This window comes from Lepisma saccharinum, chromosome 15 (genome assembly GCF_977018435.1).
Source record: "Lepisma saccharinum chromosome 15, izLepSacc3.1, whole genome shotgun sequence".
Taxonomy (NCBI): Eukaryota; Metazoa; Arthropoda; class Insecta; order Zygentoma; family Lepismatidae; genus Lepisma; species Lepisma saccharinum.
The window spans coordinates 36,742,926-36,757,811 of NC_139243.1; the positions used below are offsets into that span (position 1 = coordinate 36,742,926).

At 37.9% G+C, this 14,886-nt stretch overlaps 1 protein-coding gene across 1 annotated transcript in view; it reads left to right on the top strand.

Annotated features, from left to right (window-relative positions):
• LOC145999204 (meiosis inhibitor protein 1-like) overlaps nt 1–14,886 on the top strand; it is a 242,625-nt gene that overhangs the window by 210,740 nt on the left and 16,999 nt on the right. The window contains exons 16-19 of the mRNA XM_083136137.1: nt 210–305; nt 5,798–5,972; nt 9,286–9,489; nt 12,328–12,467. Coding sequence (XP_082992263.1) covers nt 210–305; nt 5,798–5,972; nt 9,286–9,489; nt 12,328–12,467 — 615 coding nt within the window. The remainder of the gene's footprint in view (nt 1–209; nt 306–5,797; nt 5,973–9,285; nt 9,490–12,327; nt 12,468–14,886) is intronic.

Consider the following 14,886-nt stretch of genomic DNA (forward strand, 5'->3'; position numbering starts at 1 on the left):
TTGGGATATTCAAATATTTGGTATGTAGGAGGATTAATTAATAAAATGCTGTTAACTATTTCTTGTATGTGTGATGTGTATATATGCATATTCATGTAGGTTATGCTACATAATTTTTCCTTTGCCCAGCTATTAGGAAATGGAAAATGTAAATTTCAATATGCATTCAACTTGAATTCATCTTGATAATGTTCTTACTTTTTTTTCAGATGCATTTTTGGCTTGAAGAAGAAAATGGAAACAAACCCAGCTTTTACCTCACTGATTTACTAGTTGGTAATTCAGATGCAAGACTTTGTCTACTGGTAGTGTTATTTTATCATTCAATTTTTTAGTAATTCACCAGTACAGTGAACTTAGTATTTTTATTACAGTTCATTTGAACTAGATTTTTCATTTGAAAGGTAATAAAAATTACACTGGTCAACAAAAAAAAAAAAATTTCTGGCATGGACTTTTCCAACTGTTTTAGACTAATTTCAGTGTGCTGATTCCAAATCTGATCTCAGATTTGCTCTATCACATCTCATTTGTATGCAAATAGCAAATCCCATTTTCATTGATTTTACCCAGAATTGACCGGTGGTCACTTATGATTACTAGTTGTTGCAAGTCAGTGAGTGCTTTAGTGATAAAAGATGGCGTTGTATTTGTGGGATAGTGTGTTTATAATATGCTTTTATGTAGACATCAACATTTATGTCATATTTTTCATCTGCAGGTCGTGATCTAAGAATGGCTACAACATTCGGAAGAAGAACTTGCCGTAATGACGCAGATATCTTCTGCTACATCTGTGACAGCTTCACTTTGAGGGATCAAAGGCACAACATCAATACCTTTCTCAAGAAGGTGTATCTTGCCTACTTTAAGGTACGACTGGGAGACCAAGACAAAAATTGGGCTCCCCACAAAGTGTGCAAGACCTGTGTTGAAACTTTGCGATCATTGTCTAAAGGAAAGAACGCTAAGCTGAAGTTTGGTGTGCTAATGGTTTGGAGAGAACCAACAAATCATTTGGATGACTGCTACTTCTGCCTTGTCAATGTACAAGGTTTCAATAAGACGAACAAACACCACTTACAATACCCAGATATCCCATCTGCGAGACGACCAGTTGAACACTCTGAGGAAATATATGTGACTGTATTTACTGAGCTACCAGAGATTGATGTTGAAATCCTCACTTCACCTGCTTCTACAGATGATGAGGATGATGCTCTGACAGAATATACGCCATCTGTTGCAGATTCTGATCGAATTTCTCTGTTTAGTCAGCCTGAATTGAATGATCTGGTAAGAGATTTGTATTTGCCGAAGCAGTCTGCTGAAGTGTTGGCTTCCAGGCTGAAAGAGAAAGGACTACTCAGACCTGGCACTAGTGTCTCCTTTTATCGAAACAGAGAAGCAGCACTGCTAAAGTACTTCCATTCAGACGGTCAACTTGTTTATTGTAATGATGTTGAAGGGCTTCTTCTGAATATGGGACTGCCTACATATGATTCAAGTGAATGGAGACCTTTTTATTGACAGTAGTAAAAGGAGTTTGAAATGTGTGTTACTGCACAACAGAAATATATATGGTTCAATCCCAATAGGACACTCTGTACGAATGAAAGAAAAGTATGCAAACATCAAGACAATTCTGGATAGATTGGAATATCTTGTTTATGGATAGGTAATTTGTGTTGATTTGAAAATGGTTAATTTTCTGCTGGGGCAACAAGGAGGTCACACCAAATACCCTTGTTTCCTGTGCTACTGGGACAGTAGGGCTACATTAGAACACTGGGTTAAAAGGACCTGGCCACCAAGAATCAGTGTGACGCCTGGTGACAAGAACATCAAGAATGAGCCTTTTGTTGATAGGAATAAAATTGTATTTCCCCCACTGCACATAAAACTTGGATTAATGAAGCAATTCGTCGAAGCTCTTGATCCAGAGAACTTGGGTCATTTGAGCGAAGAGCAAGGTGAACACTTTCATCAAGACATTAAAGTTATGGAAGAACGTTACCAAGGCTGATGGGACTCCAACATGATGGCAGATACTGCTGGTCCTTGATGAGAGACATTCCAGAAGCTGAACACCGAAGATCGTCAAAGAAGAGGTCGTTTCTGCAGATGCTACAGTCAAAGTACCTTTGTACATAATTTACTTCTCTTCACATTTCATTTCATTTCATTTTCTTATCTTCACATTTCAATATTTACATGGTAATATGCCTTCACTTGGATTTATATGCAGTCACAACTGTGCTACGGCTCATTAAATGTTTGTTTCGTTATTATTGTATATTGTATCTTATCTTATTCTCATCTGCATATCTGTTTAGCTCTTCATATATGATCATAAATGTGCTGTTTTTTTTATTGAAAATGCAATATTTGATATCTCAGAAACCTGATGTGATAGTGACCACCGGTCAATTCCGGGTAAAATCAATGAAAATGGGATTTGCCAATAGCATACAAATGAGATGTGATAGAGCAAATCTGAGATCAGATTTGGAATCAGCACCCCAAAGTTACCTTAAAACCATTGGAAAACCTTATGCCAGAAAATGTGTGTTGACCAGTGTTATAATAGAACTACAACTATTAAAACTTGTCTGTGATACATGTCCTGTTAGGTTAAAGCATACCTTTTATCTTTTCATTCTAAATGGCCTGCCTCCCTGATGGCATAGTGGTTACATTGTCGCACCTGGGATCCTCTGACTACAACGAAGGGTCCCGGGTGCATTTACCAGAGAAGGCACATAGTGATTCAATTCCACTTTTAACTGTAGGTTCAGTCCTAATTATCCAATCTGTGCATTAAACTTAAGACAAAAACAAATTCCAATAGAAATTAAAATTCATTCTTAATTTCTACATCAGAAAACTCTTCAATTTGAAGTATTGATTGATTAATTGATTTGAATTTCTCTGCATCACATTTGTGCCAGTTTTGGCTAATTTCGAAGATGAGGATGAGGGATGATATGATGAAACTGATGAAGGGATACTCAAAATTAACACCGATGCCCAGGCCTGGATTCGAACCCAGGATCCCTGTCATCGTAGTTCACCATGCTAACCACTCTCCCATGGAGGCTGGCTCAATTTGAAGAATCCACCCACCAATTGATGATAAAACTCAGTAGATATCAGCAGAAATCAAATCCAAATTCCTTGGCATCAAAGAAGAAACATTAAGTGCTAAGTTACCCATTGCTCTCTATGAAATTTCTCTTTGAATTGTCACATTAAAGAAAAAAGAAATAACTTCATTTTAGCTGTCTGGAGAAAGATATACACTGAATCTTCATTTATGCATTTTCCCAGCTGCAGGTGACTAATAAAAATTTAAAGTATGAAAGGTAAAGTGCTCCCCTGTGCTGCTATGCACCATGCCATGAAGGCATATAGGGGGTGTGGAGTTAGGGCCCCACACTTTCTTGATCACAGCCGAAGGTGTGGGTGATGTGATCAGCACCATGCCTCTGGCTTCTTTTACTCCCCAGTTTCCTCAAGGTACCCACTTTGTACGACACTGCATGGGTGCCAGAGTCGCTTGAACAGGTGGAAAAAATCCTAGTTCTCCCCTGCTGGGGATCAAACCTGGGTCTCTTGCATGATAATCAGATGCCCTAATGACTGAGCTACTGCAGCACTTGTAAGTAAATCGAAAATATAGACACATAATCGAATGAATTGAATTGGTTTTAATTTAATTCGCTTCTTGTGCCACTTTTGGCCAATTTGCTAAGATGAGGATGAGTGATGATATGATGAAATTGATGAATGGACACTCACAAACATCCATGCCCAAGCCAGGATTTAAACCCGGGACTTCTGTCATCATAGCATGGTGTGCTAACCACTCTGCCACGGTGGCCGGCTATATGGACACATAAAAATCGATAGTCCACTATATAAGGTGTCACTTTAAAACAAGTGGTCACTTACATGGTTTTCTCAAAAGACCATTTCCTACAAATTTCTTTTTTCTAAATTCCTTCAAATATAAAACAACTGAATATAATTTCACTAGGATTCGAAAACAGGATCAAATATCTATAAAATTTCTTAGCTTCCCTACCCCTGCTCCCCAGAGCAAATAGTTTAATTCATGCACTCCCCTTACTTTCACCATTAATGCAGTATTTTTAAAGATTCCACAATACTAACATGATGGAATGCAGTGAATGGCCAGAGAGAGAATTAATCGACACCATAATCCTTCCGCTTTGGCTGCATTTTGAGTGTGCCAGCCATGTGCCGAGAAGTTGCAATAGACAGACACTAATGCAGAAATTTGCTGATGAACCACCATTTCACAATGCTTAAAAAGGGACGACCAGGGAAGTCTGAGATCATTCAATCATCATTATTATGGTTGTGAGACTGGTGTGAGGATTATCCGATGTGTACTCAGAGGAATAGGACCTGGTCGCCCGTCTGCTGTCAAAGGTATGTGCATGAAGTGAGACCCATGTTGGCCACCCTACACCAGGGGCATCGTCACTGGGTGGGGAGGGTGGGTTCTAGCCCACCTGTCTGCCCACTTAAATAGAATGAAAACATGATATATATATATTATTTAGATAACGCAAAGTAACAAGCTTGTAAATAGTATAAAGCACACAAAGCAGTCTTAACAATTGACTAACATAACTCAGTTTCACTTCCAAAGTGGAGAACATTTCTAGATTCTCCATTAGGTTTGTTTCTTTACATTAACATGCGAAAAATGATTACGTGCACCAACACGATGAAATTAAACTTTTAACACATGTAAAAACAATGAGTAAACCTACAAAAATAGGGAAAATTTATTGAATGAATCTGTTCAAAATGGTTATTCGAGAATTCTTTTTAGTATTCCGGTAACTGTGACTAAATATAATTTTCCCATTATTATGTTTACATGCTTTGTTTGTCTTGTAAAAGCATAGAGAAGCTTTTCTTTAACCGATGAAAGCTTATTTCTCTTTATTTTTATAATATTAATTTTTTTACAAAACACAGGAAATTTATATGCCGAATTATTAACACTAATGAAAATTGCACACAAAATATTTGTAATAATTGCATTATAGGTACGAATTTAAGTCACGAACAAGAATGCTCTCGTAGAGAACAACGTTGATTGGGGGGGGGGGGAGGCATGGAACGTCACTCCACCTTGAAAAATTCCCAGGGCCGGCCCTGGCCATGACCACCGAACCAGAGCCCACCTAAAAATTTTTTAACCTCCCTTGAGCCCACCCCAAGAAAAATTTTCTGGTGACGCCACTGCCCTACACACACTCTCTCTACCTCTCAGCTACACCCATCATCACCAGTAAAGAATTAAACATGATTTTTTAGATATTAGATTTATATTTTTTAGATTTTATTTTTTCTGAGTACATCCCTAATCATGACCATTCAGTGCAGTACCCTTAACAAGTGAGTGCTGTGTGACCCTCATGTTTTGCCTTTAAGGAGAGTTCATGAAGGTTAGCAGTAAAACCTTGCCCAATGCCAATCCTCTTTCTCTATCAAAACATAGCAAAGCAAATACAAGTGTGACAACCTCAAAAATGAAAAAACTTGACATCTCCTCCCCCTTTTTCAGAGGACATTGAAAATTCTATTGATAAAGCTGATTGTACTTACAAGTTAAGTGTAGGAAAATGTATAAAAAGCTACAAAACATATTTACTGTATGGTTCAAAGGCAACAATTAAAACTTATTCAAATTATTTATTGTTCATAATTAGAGAAGGAAACACTTTCATAATCTCGTTTCTTTTTTTTAATCTAGGATATTATGCAACAAGGCAATGAAGAGATAGTTGAAAGTGCAATTGGTGCTTTCTGGTGTGTGATAAATTCAGAGAGAAAGATAGGAAGTGAGGCTTTGACTGATGTTCTGTGGGATGTGTTACCATACATTCTGCAGAAGTACAACATTGGAGGAAAAAGCCATGGTGGCTGTTGTAAGTATAATTGTCTGTTTCACTATCCACTTTAGGTATCATTAGGAATGGTTTAAAATACTTGTTAGATCTTGAAGGAAGTTACAAATATGTTTAATTGTGTTTAGTTTAGTTATACATATATTTGAGATTGAAGATTAGGCACACCCAGGAGATGCACTACATAGAAAATTTCAGCAAAGAATGCAGGTTCAACCAGGACTCAAGCCCGGGTCTCTGGCATACTGCACCATTGCTCTACCATTGCTCCCATTGTGGTAGCACTGGCAGAGACGATTCCACACAGGTAAAACAGCAACAGCAAAAAAATCAGGCGAGGCTAGACCGTAATGTAATATAATGTATTATATTTTGTACAGAGCTAGTGGAAGATTTCTAAGTGTACTGGAAACAAAACACTAGTAATTGGGCTAGAACAAAAGAATACCACATGCGCACAAACTTTCATAATAAATCCTCTACACATACACACCTCAAGTCAAACCATACTCAGATTAAGAATAGGGTCAGATGGGACAATGTTCACAATTAGTCAACAATGACTTTTATAGTAAGTGGAGTTCACTCTTTTGCCATTTAAACAAACCATCCTGAGAAGTTTAATACTAACCATAAATCATTATTATGACAAAACATAAGTCACCACTTACATGTTCCGAAACTTGAACTGAAGCAGAGAAAAATATTGAAGCTAATAGAAAGACAGATTCAGATATAAAGAAAAACACAATAAATAAAATAAAAATATATCAGCGTGCCTTTCAATAGTTAATATGTTGAAATACGAAGGGAATTTTATAATTGTGGGACAATGCCAGTGCTCAAACCACATCATAGTATAGGAAGTTTATTTGGTAAACATCTGGAAAACAAGTATTTGAATGATTACCCAAGCATGTTCGAAATTTAATGTAACTCATGCGAGAAAAGTTATATAGGAAAAACAGGGAACAGTTTCAATGAGAGATGTAGTGAGCATCAAAAAGTGATCAAGCACTCCAGAAGCAGCTTGAGTAAACAATGCTATTGACGAATCATTTAATTGAAGAATATAAGAAAAAAATAGTTAGGAAGAGAAGTGCTCAAAACCAAAAGAATTTGTGAGAACAGAGCACCAGTTTTATCTGCAACAGAGAGTTATTACCTGATGTTGTAGAAGAAGAGAAGAATGGGAAGTTGCCACTAAGGAAGAAACGAGTATGCATCATTAAAGCGGGACCAGTGCTGCACAACTGTAAATAGTGATATGCATCTTTTATGCAAGACAGCTGATGGCCACAGTGTAGTTTTTAATCCCACGTTTCTTATCCTTTTAACCAATTTCATTCTGTATTTTTCAATTATTTTTTTTGACAACCCTGAGGGAGGATTTGCAGGGTGGCTATTCACTGGGACTTCCTTAAATTCCAGGAATTATGCTTCAATTATTGGCATATGCATGAATTCTGAGTGCATTTTTCTCCACAGGTGCAAAAAGTTGCAACTTCTATGAAACCAAATCCCATTGAACTTATGCATATTTATAAATACCCTGATACAAGTTTTTCACAGTTTAGTTTTTATTGTTTTTGAGGAAGGAAATAAAAGCTGAGTAGAAAATAAAACAGAATTCTCTTAATTCGTCTGCTTTGTTAGTGTCCTTTGCAGAACAATCTATCTGACAGACAGAAGATCACTTAATTAAATTGAATTAGAATTTTTTGATAACGATCAGTGGCGGTCAATGCTGAAAAGCAGACTGCATTCAACGCAGCCAATGTACGGTGGCACTGCCAAGTGGTAGAAATCAAAAGGTCTCACACTATGATGGCGGAAAACGTGCATAAACATGTGATTACCGAGAGAAACAGTGGCAGGCCATGTAACGCATCCGTTTCACTTGTCAGTAAGTGTGTGAAAGTTTAAGTTTTCGAATCGATTCAAAGAGTTATTTGTTTTCTGGCAGTAAGTTATATAATCTGGTGTTCTGAATGGTAAATCGTACAAGAAAAAATGAATAATTCAATGAAACACCACCACATGGAGTTCATCTTCAAATAGTTAAGTTTGTTTTTATGAATGCAGTCCTCCTAACAACAAGTAGCATGAGCTGATAACGATGGAATCACAGAGACCCTTTATATTGTTAGTATATTTGTGTGTGTATGTGTGTGGGATGTGAGATGCAGTATTGTGTAAGGTTGAAATAGAGAAAACATCTGTTTGTACCCTTCAATTTTTGGAAAGTTCGCCTTAAAAACCTGGAATTGTACTTGAATTTTATCATGGTACATAAGTGGCCACACTGATCTGGCAACGTGTCCAAAATATCAGAATTTGAAAAGATCCTGTTAAGCCACATGTAGGTAGTGACTTATAGTATGTTTAATATTTACTATATTTATGCGAACCTTTAAGGAAAAATAGATAATAAGTTAGCAAAATAGTAGATATGTATAGGTTCTCTTTGATGCTGAAAAATTATAGCCTCTTAATTAATATGGGAAAATAAACCATCACACTCAGTTATTTACTGTTACTATTATCAATTAATTAAGTGGGCATACAACTATCACTCCCCTTCAGACGTAAAGCTATCCCCAGTACATTACACCATACTATGAATGGTGTGGAGGTATGGCCCTCATTGAGTATGCCCATTGATGAAATGACCTTAGAGTTACTTTATTTTAGACAATACTGGAGAAAGTACCACTTGCTATTCGCCACCATCCCCAAGTAACCAAAAGTGGATGGGCCAACCATACTGAAAATGGTTGGCCAATAGTTGACCCAATGCAAAAACATACTGTTGGCCAACGGTAATTTTGGCCGTGGTTCCAACATTGGGCCAACATGTGGTTTTTAGGTTGGGCCAACATATGGTTTTACTACGTTGGCCCAACGTATGATTTTACTATGTTGGCCCAACATATGGTTTTACTTTGTTGGCCCAATGTACTGTAAACTAAAGAATGGATAGGTTTGTTTTCTGATATATACATAATCTATTGTGAGGCCAAATGTAAACAATAGTTCAAGTTATTTATGCAAATAAAAAATACACAACACTTTCTCAGTTATATGGTATCATTTAGGCATCATAATACCTTCAAGAGGGAAGGAATATGGAGGGATGTGTAAGTTGGACCGTGCATATTCACAATCTCAGCCATTTGTAGGGATGGTGTGATCAGCATCACACTCTGACTACTTTTACATATATGATTGTTTTATGTTGACCCAATGCATAAGTTATGCTCTTATTTGCAATTTTAAGTAGAAATTGTTTGTCTTAAACCTGCACTAATAAAGATTAATCTTTGTTTGTTAGCAGATTCAAATCTTTCAAGGATTCTCCAGTTAACATCTGCCTTCATTCCATCTCAACCAAATGTTTCAACAGTTGCTTATGGATCTTATTTACTTGCAAACATGTTGTCTGAACATAAGAATATGCCACCAGCATTTTTCACTGCAGGACTGCAACAAGCATTTCAGTTTCTTGTTGTGTCTGTCGATCTACAAGACATGAGAAGTAAGTTATCAGACCTTTATCCTTAATACAGATATTGTTTGCTTAAGTTTTAATTGAATCAACTATCTTATTATTTTTACATTGGAATGTCTTTGTAAAATGCATATATGGGCTCAGCGGCGTATACTCTGGGTGATCTAGGTAATCACAGATGACCCAGAAAAATATACATTTCTTTGCTTCCAGCGCGCGAATGCTTCCAACCATTTGCCGCTGACAATGTCTGGGAACCTTTCTCCAGCCGGTGCAATGACGTCAGGGTGAGATTCTACTATCTTCCTTTACAACCCTTGGCAAGGAGGGAGGAGAGAGGAAAGAGGGGGGAAGGAAACACTGCTTCTCAGGCACGGTGATTCCTTGGCCAGGGTAACCTCCTTCCGTTGAGAGTCCACCGATCGCACTTTCCAACCCCAGAGCCTTTGCAGTTCCCTCCGCTGGCAACCCTACAACCCTCCTCTGCAATTCTCTCCTGAAGGTTTTTGTGTTGTCGCTAAACATAGAAGCTGTGTTTTTTATGGCAGGGAAATTTCTCAGGAACGGGAATTTTGGGTTCAAAAATTGCCTTCTGTAAGGGAAACAGGGAAAACATCCCCCATAGAGTGCGAAGAACAGGAAAATATGAATAAGGACAAACCAATTCTAGGCTAATTTTCACTTTACATTTGCTTGTGTCTTGCTGATTTCTGTTACTTGAACAGAAATTTATCAAAAGCTTAAATATTGAAGATGAAGCAAACTAAATTAAAATTCAAAGCTTAAGCAATTAAAGCACCTATATGCTGACTCCCCCATTCTTGTATTTACAAAGATAGTGATTGTTTCTTCTCTCTAATCTTCAAAAGCAGCGAGAGTACTTCTTTCATGGAACTGAATATTTTTTAAAGGGAAAGATATCAGAAATAAATTATATATATATATATTAGTTAATTCAAGTTGCTATTCTGCCTCCTTAGATTAATAGCGATGAAGATGAACGAATTAAACATATAAGGAACAAACACACCAGGCACGTAGCCAGGTGGAGGACTCGGGGGGCTGAAACCCCCCTCCCCGAAATCCTACATATATCTAATTTAAAAAGTGTATAGTGGTAATTAATTTTACTTCATTAGCAGGATTAAACACCTTGCATAATACGTTGTAATTATCTGAGATTCATCATCAGGACTTCTACACCCACTTTTTCAACTTTATGTGGCCACTGGTAATAAGGGATGAGTACCCTCCCCACCCCCACCCCGAAATAAAATTCTGGCTCGGGCCTGCAACGATTCGAACTTTTAAGACATGTCATCGCAGAGAATTTCGAGCTCGGAGAGGGAATTTTTTTTATCATTCATAGGGAATTTCATTCTCAGCCAGGAACACAAAAACAGAAGTTTGGCGCGTGAAACTGAATACGTGTGGTCATTGGTTTTGTGCTATGCTTGGTGCTTATTATTTATTTAGGTGTTAGTGTTTGTCGTGATAGTGCTGTATTAAAGGATAATGGATGTGATAGAAGATTTGCTGGTAAAACCTTTTGGAACAAGATCTTTTCAGGAGAAATTGCAAATTGTAAAAACAGGTAGGCCAGTGCCATCACTTCAACTTACTTCTATATACAAAGACATAAATCGGGAATATGTAAGGCATTTTTTGCAAGCAAATTATGACAAAACACCATGGTTGACAGGAAGTACAAGTGTTAATAAGCTTTTTTGTTGGCCGTGCTTACTTTTCGGGGCTAAAAAGAATGTATGGACGCATGGCGGATACTGTAATCTAAACAATCTTTGCAACGCTTGTGCCAAACATGAAAAATTAAAAAGTCACATAACTTCCTTAATCTTTCACACGGTCCGGGGGTAAGTTGAATTTTGCACTTAAATTAATATTGAGGGTCTTAATTTCACTAGTGCACATCTTTCATTTTATATTTCACAGGTTGTGTTTTATAGCTTTATAATAGTCTTGTTTTATTATTTGAAATTCTACATGTATATTAAACTGCAATAATGAGAATTAATTGATTGTGGTAGCAGCAATAAGAGAAATATTCCCACACAATATTCATAAATCCGATATGGATCCTGACATAAATTGCATGGAAACTTTTGGAGTTTGAGGATCAAGGGTCGGAGATTACCCACTCGTTAGAACCAGCATACACTACTGTATGGGCTTGGTTTCATTATCATGTGGAATGTCTGAATTACGTGTGAATTGTAGCATTATACCTAGGTAAATAATTGCCACTGCATAATTAACCAGAATTGTGGACTACATGTGCAAGTTTCGTTTGCACCCTTTCTAGCCCCCATGTTATCTATTCATGTCTTCTTTATTCTATTATTTGTCACTTTTGTAACTTCTATTAGAAACATCCTATTACCATTGCAAGGTACAAATTAACTTGCATTTATAATTTTATTGAAATTTACAGTTTTTTATGCATATATGCAGGGTACAATCATTGCCAGTGAGGCAGAGATTGAAACAAATATAAAGTATAAAAATATTTTTATTGAGAAGCTGAGATGCGAAATGAAGTTAAATTTATTTTAATTTCCAATTCCTGGAAACTATAAGAAGCACTGGACTTTCTCAAACTTTTCCAGGTTTTTTGATGCACTTTCAAAATTCCCTGACCTTTTTACTCACTGGTTGATTCCCTGAGTGAATAAATTCCTTATGATATCCATAATATAATCAGTATATTCAATTGTGTGTCACAAGAAGATTTATTCCATTTTGAAAGATATTTCTTGTATTATTACTTCTATATTTTAGCTATACTTTCAAGTAAATGTTCATTTCCTAGCTTTTATTATTTTTGGGTTTACATATCTATTTCAGCACTAATAAGCTACTCAAACCACAGGGGTTTTGTTAATTTTTTGGAGACTGCTATCAAGACGAGTGAAATGGAGACACATTCAACAGCCATCCTATTGCTTTCTTTCTTGATCCATTGCCAAACTAAATTTTCCGTTCAGGTAAGCCATACCTTACAATAGGAATTTGTTGTTAATGTGCAGCCAGTTTAGTAATATTAGACAGAGCTCCTGCATAGCCAAATTGTTAGCTCTCTTGCCATTGATGCAAGCAACCTCAGGTTCAATTTCTGGTGGGAGCTCCAAAATGTAGGTGTTAACCCAGCATCATGAAGTTAGTAGGGTATCTGACTGCCATGCAAGGGACTTGGATTCGATTCCCGGGGTCGGTAATCTAAGGTCATAATTTTCCAGCCATGTTCCTGCATGAAGCTGCTCTGGGGTTCACATATCTCCTTGGTATCAGAATGCAAGCTTGAGAGGGGTAAAGGCAGCTGGTTCATAGTGCTTATCACATTACGCGTACCTCCAAAAATGGTCGAGATCTAAAAATGTGTGCCTTCATGGCATGGTGCAATTTGCACAGGGAACTTTACATTTACCTTTACAGTATTGTGAGTACAATTAGGGGCTGCTTAAAAAAATAATAATAAATAAACTGAACTCCAGTCCTGAAAGTCAGAAAATTTCATCAATTGCACTGTCCATGCTTCACCCAACAACAAAAGCTGTGTGGCAGGCCCTGCCCCTAGGGAGAGTGTTTATAAACTTCATTATCCAGTCTTATTCCTTGTGTGTGTGTGTGTGTGTGTGTGTGTGTGTGTGTGTGTGTGTACTTTATATCGTGGAGTCTCAGTCACATGACAATGGATACGCTTTTGCCGTACTTTGCAACTTCAATGTGGAGACTGTGGGAAGGTGCTAGTGCGGGGAGGGACAAGGTGGCATAGAATACATGTGTGGCAACACTGTGCATTGAATGTGATTGTTGCAGCTGGTGGGCGCACTCCGTGGTCTTCAAAGCCAGCCGGTCGTTAATGTATACCAGTCTTTGCAGAGCATGTACTGCTTTGTTCCGCCCACTCGCTTTCTCCCCTTCTCTGCCATTATGCGCATCTTTGCTCCAGAGGTTCCTGGGATGGAACATATAGTACCTGTACATCTCATGTGTGTGCCAAATCGTAATATTCTGCCTGTTTAATGAACAAGCTCAGAATGCAGGAGAAAGAAGGGGAGAAAACTGAGGGGCCTTCTTACCAAGCCGCTTCGAGGTGACGATGATAGTGATACCACACCAAAGCGTCAAGCAAAATGCGTTGCTTGAGGATTTCAATCAAAGCAGGTTTGTACGTCTTATCGTGCCGCTACGGTGTGAAATGTTGCTGCTGATTGCCTCATTCCAAGCGACATGTGTCTCGCGTCCCTTCGGTTTGAAGTATTTTTAAGTCTTGAAGATCCAAGTCATATGGATGGAAAATTATGGCTTTTCGTTTCTTAGCCAGGTTTGAATCCCTGTTAAGAAATGAATGATTGTATTTTTATGTCCTGAAAAGTACAGAATTGAGTTTAATTAACATGAGGCTGTTGTGTGGGGGAAACTTCACTTAGGAGTTTTCCTTTTAATAAAAAAGAAAATCGATAAGGCACCTGACTGCCATGCTGGAGACCCGGATTCGATGGTGATCTAAGGTTGGATTTTCTTTCAGCCCTGTCTCTGCATGCACTGGCTCTGTGGTTCACAGAGTCTAAAAAAAATAGTACCCGGGGGTAAAGGCTGCCAGAGCATGATCACATCACAAAAACAGACGAGAACTACACTGTGTGGGGTTCTCTCCCCCCCCACGTCCTTCCAATTCTAACCTACACTCGTGTTTCGGGGGGGGGGTTCGAACCAAGTGTATCAAAATTATAATAATAATAATAATAATAATAATAATGTTTTAGACACAATAATATATCCAAAAGCGTGGCAGTTAGAAGGGGCGATCGCCATTATTGCCCTCCCCTTGGATCCGTGCCTGCCTTAAATGCACCTTCATGGCACGGTAGGCCCGTACCCAATGGGGCAGGGGGGCCATGCCCCCCCTCGAGCCATGAAAATTTTTAATTTGAATGTATAAAAACCTACAAAAATTGCATTTATGGCTTTTCAAATTTTGCATGAATTTCGATTTTGTCCTTGCACAAATGAATAGGTTGTTTCTGGACAGGGGCAGGCTCTAGAAGTCTGCAGTCTGCATATTGGACTATTTTAGTTAACCATTGATGCAAGGCTATCAGACGTTCCGAATAAGTTGGGACAGTCCATTCCTTTTAATCCATGTCCCGACCTTTTCGCCTCAGCTCGGTCACAAATGTTTCACATAATTAGAATAGAGAGGAATTTTCTATACTCTTCACATTATGGAAGAATGGTCCTCAATGACTGCAATACAAAACCAACCATATAAGGGGCATTTAGCTCTCCACCTGCACCGCAAGGTCTGTGATCTCTTTTTGACACCACTGAGCAGAAGGATAAAAAACTTTGTTTTCTCTTTCTAACGTCAGGGGTTTTCTGCATCTGATGTCCATTCTGCCA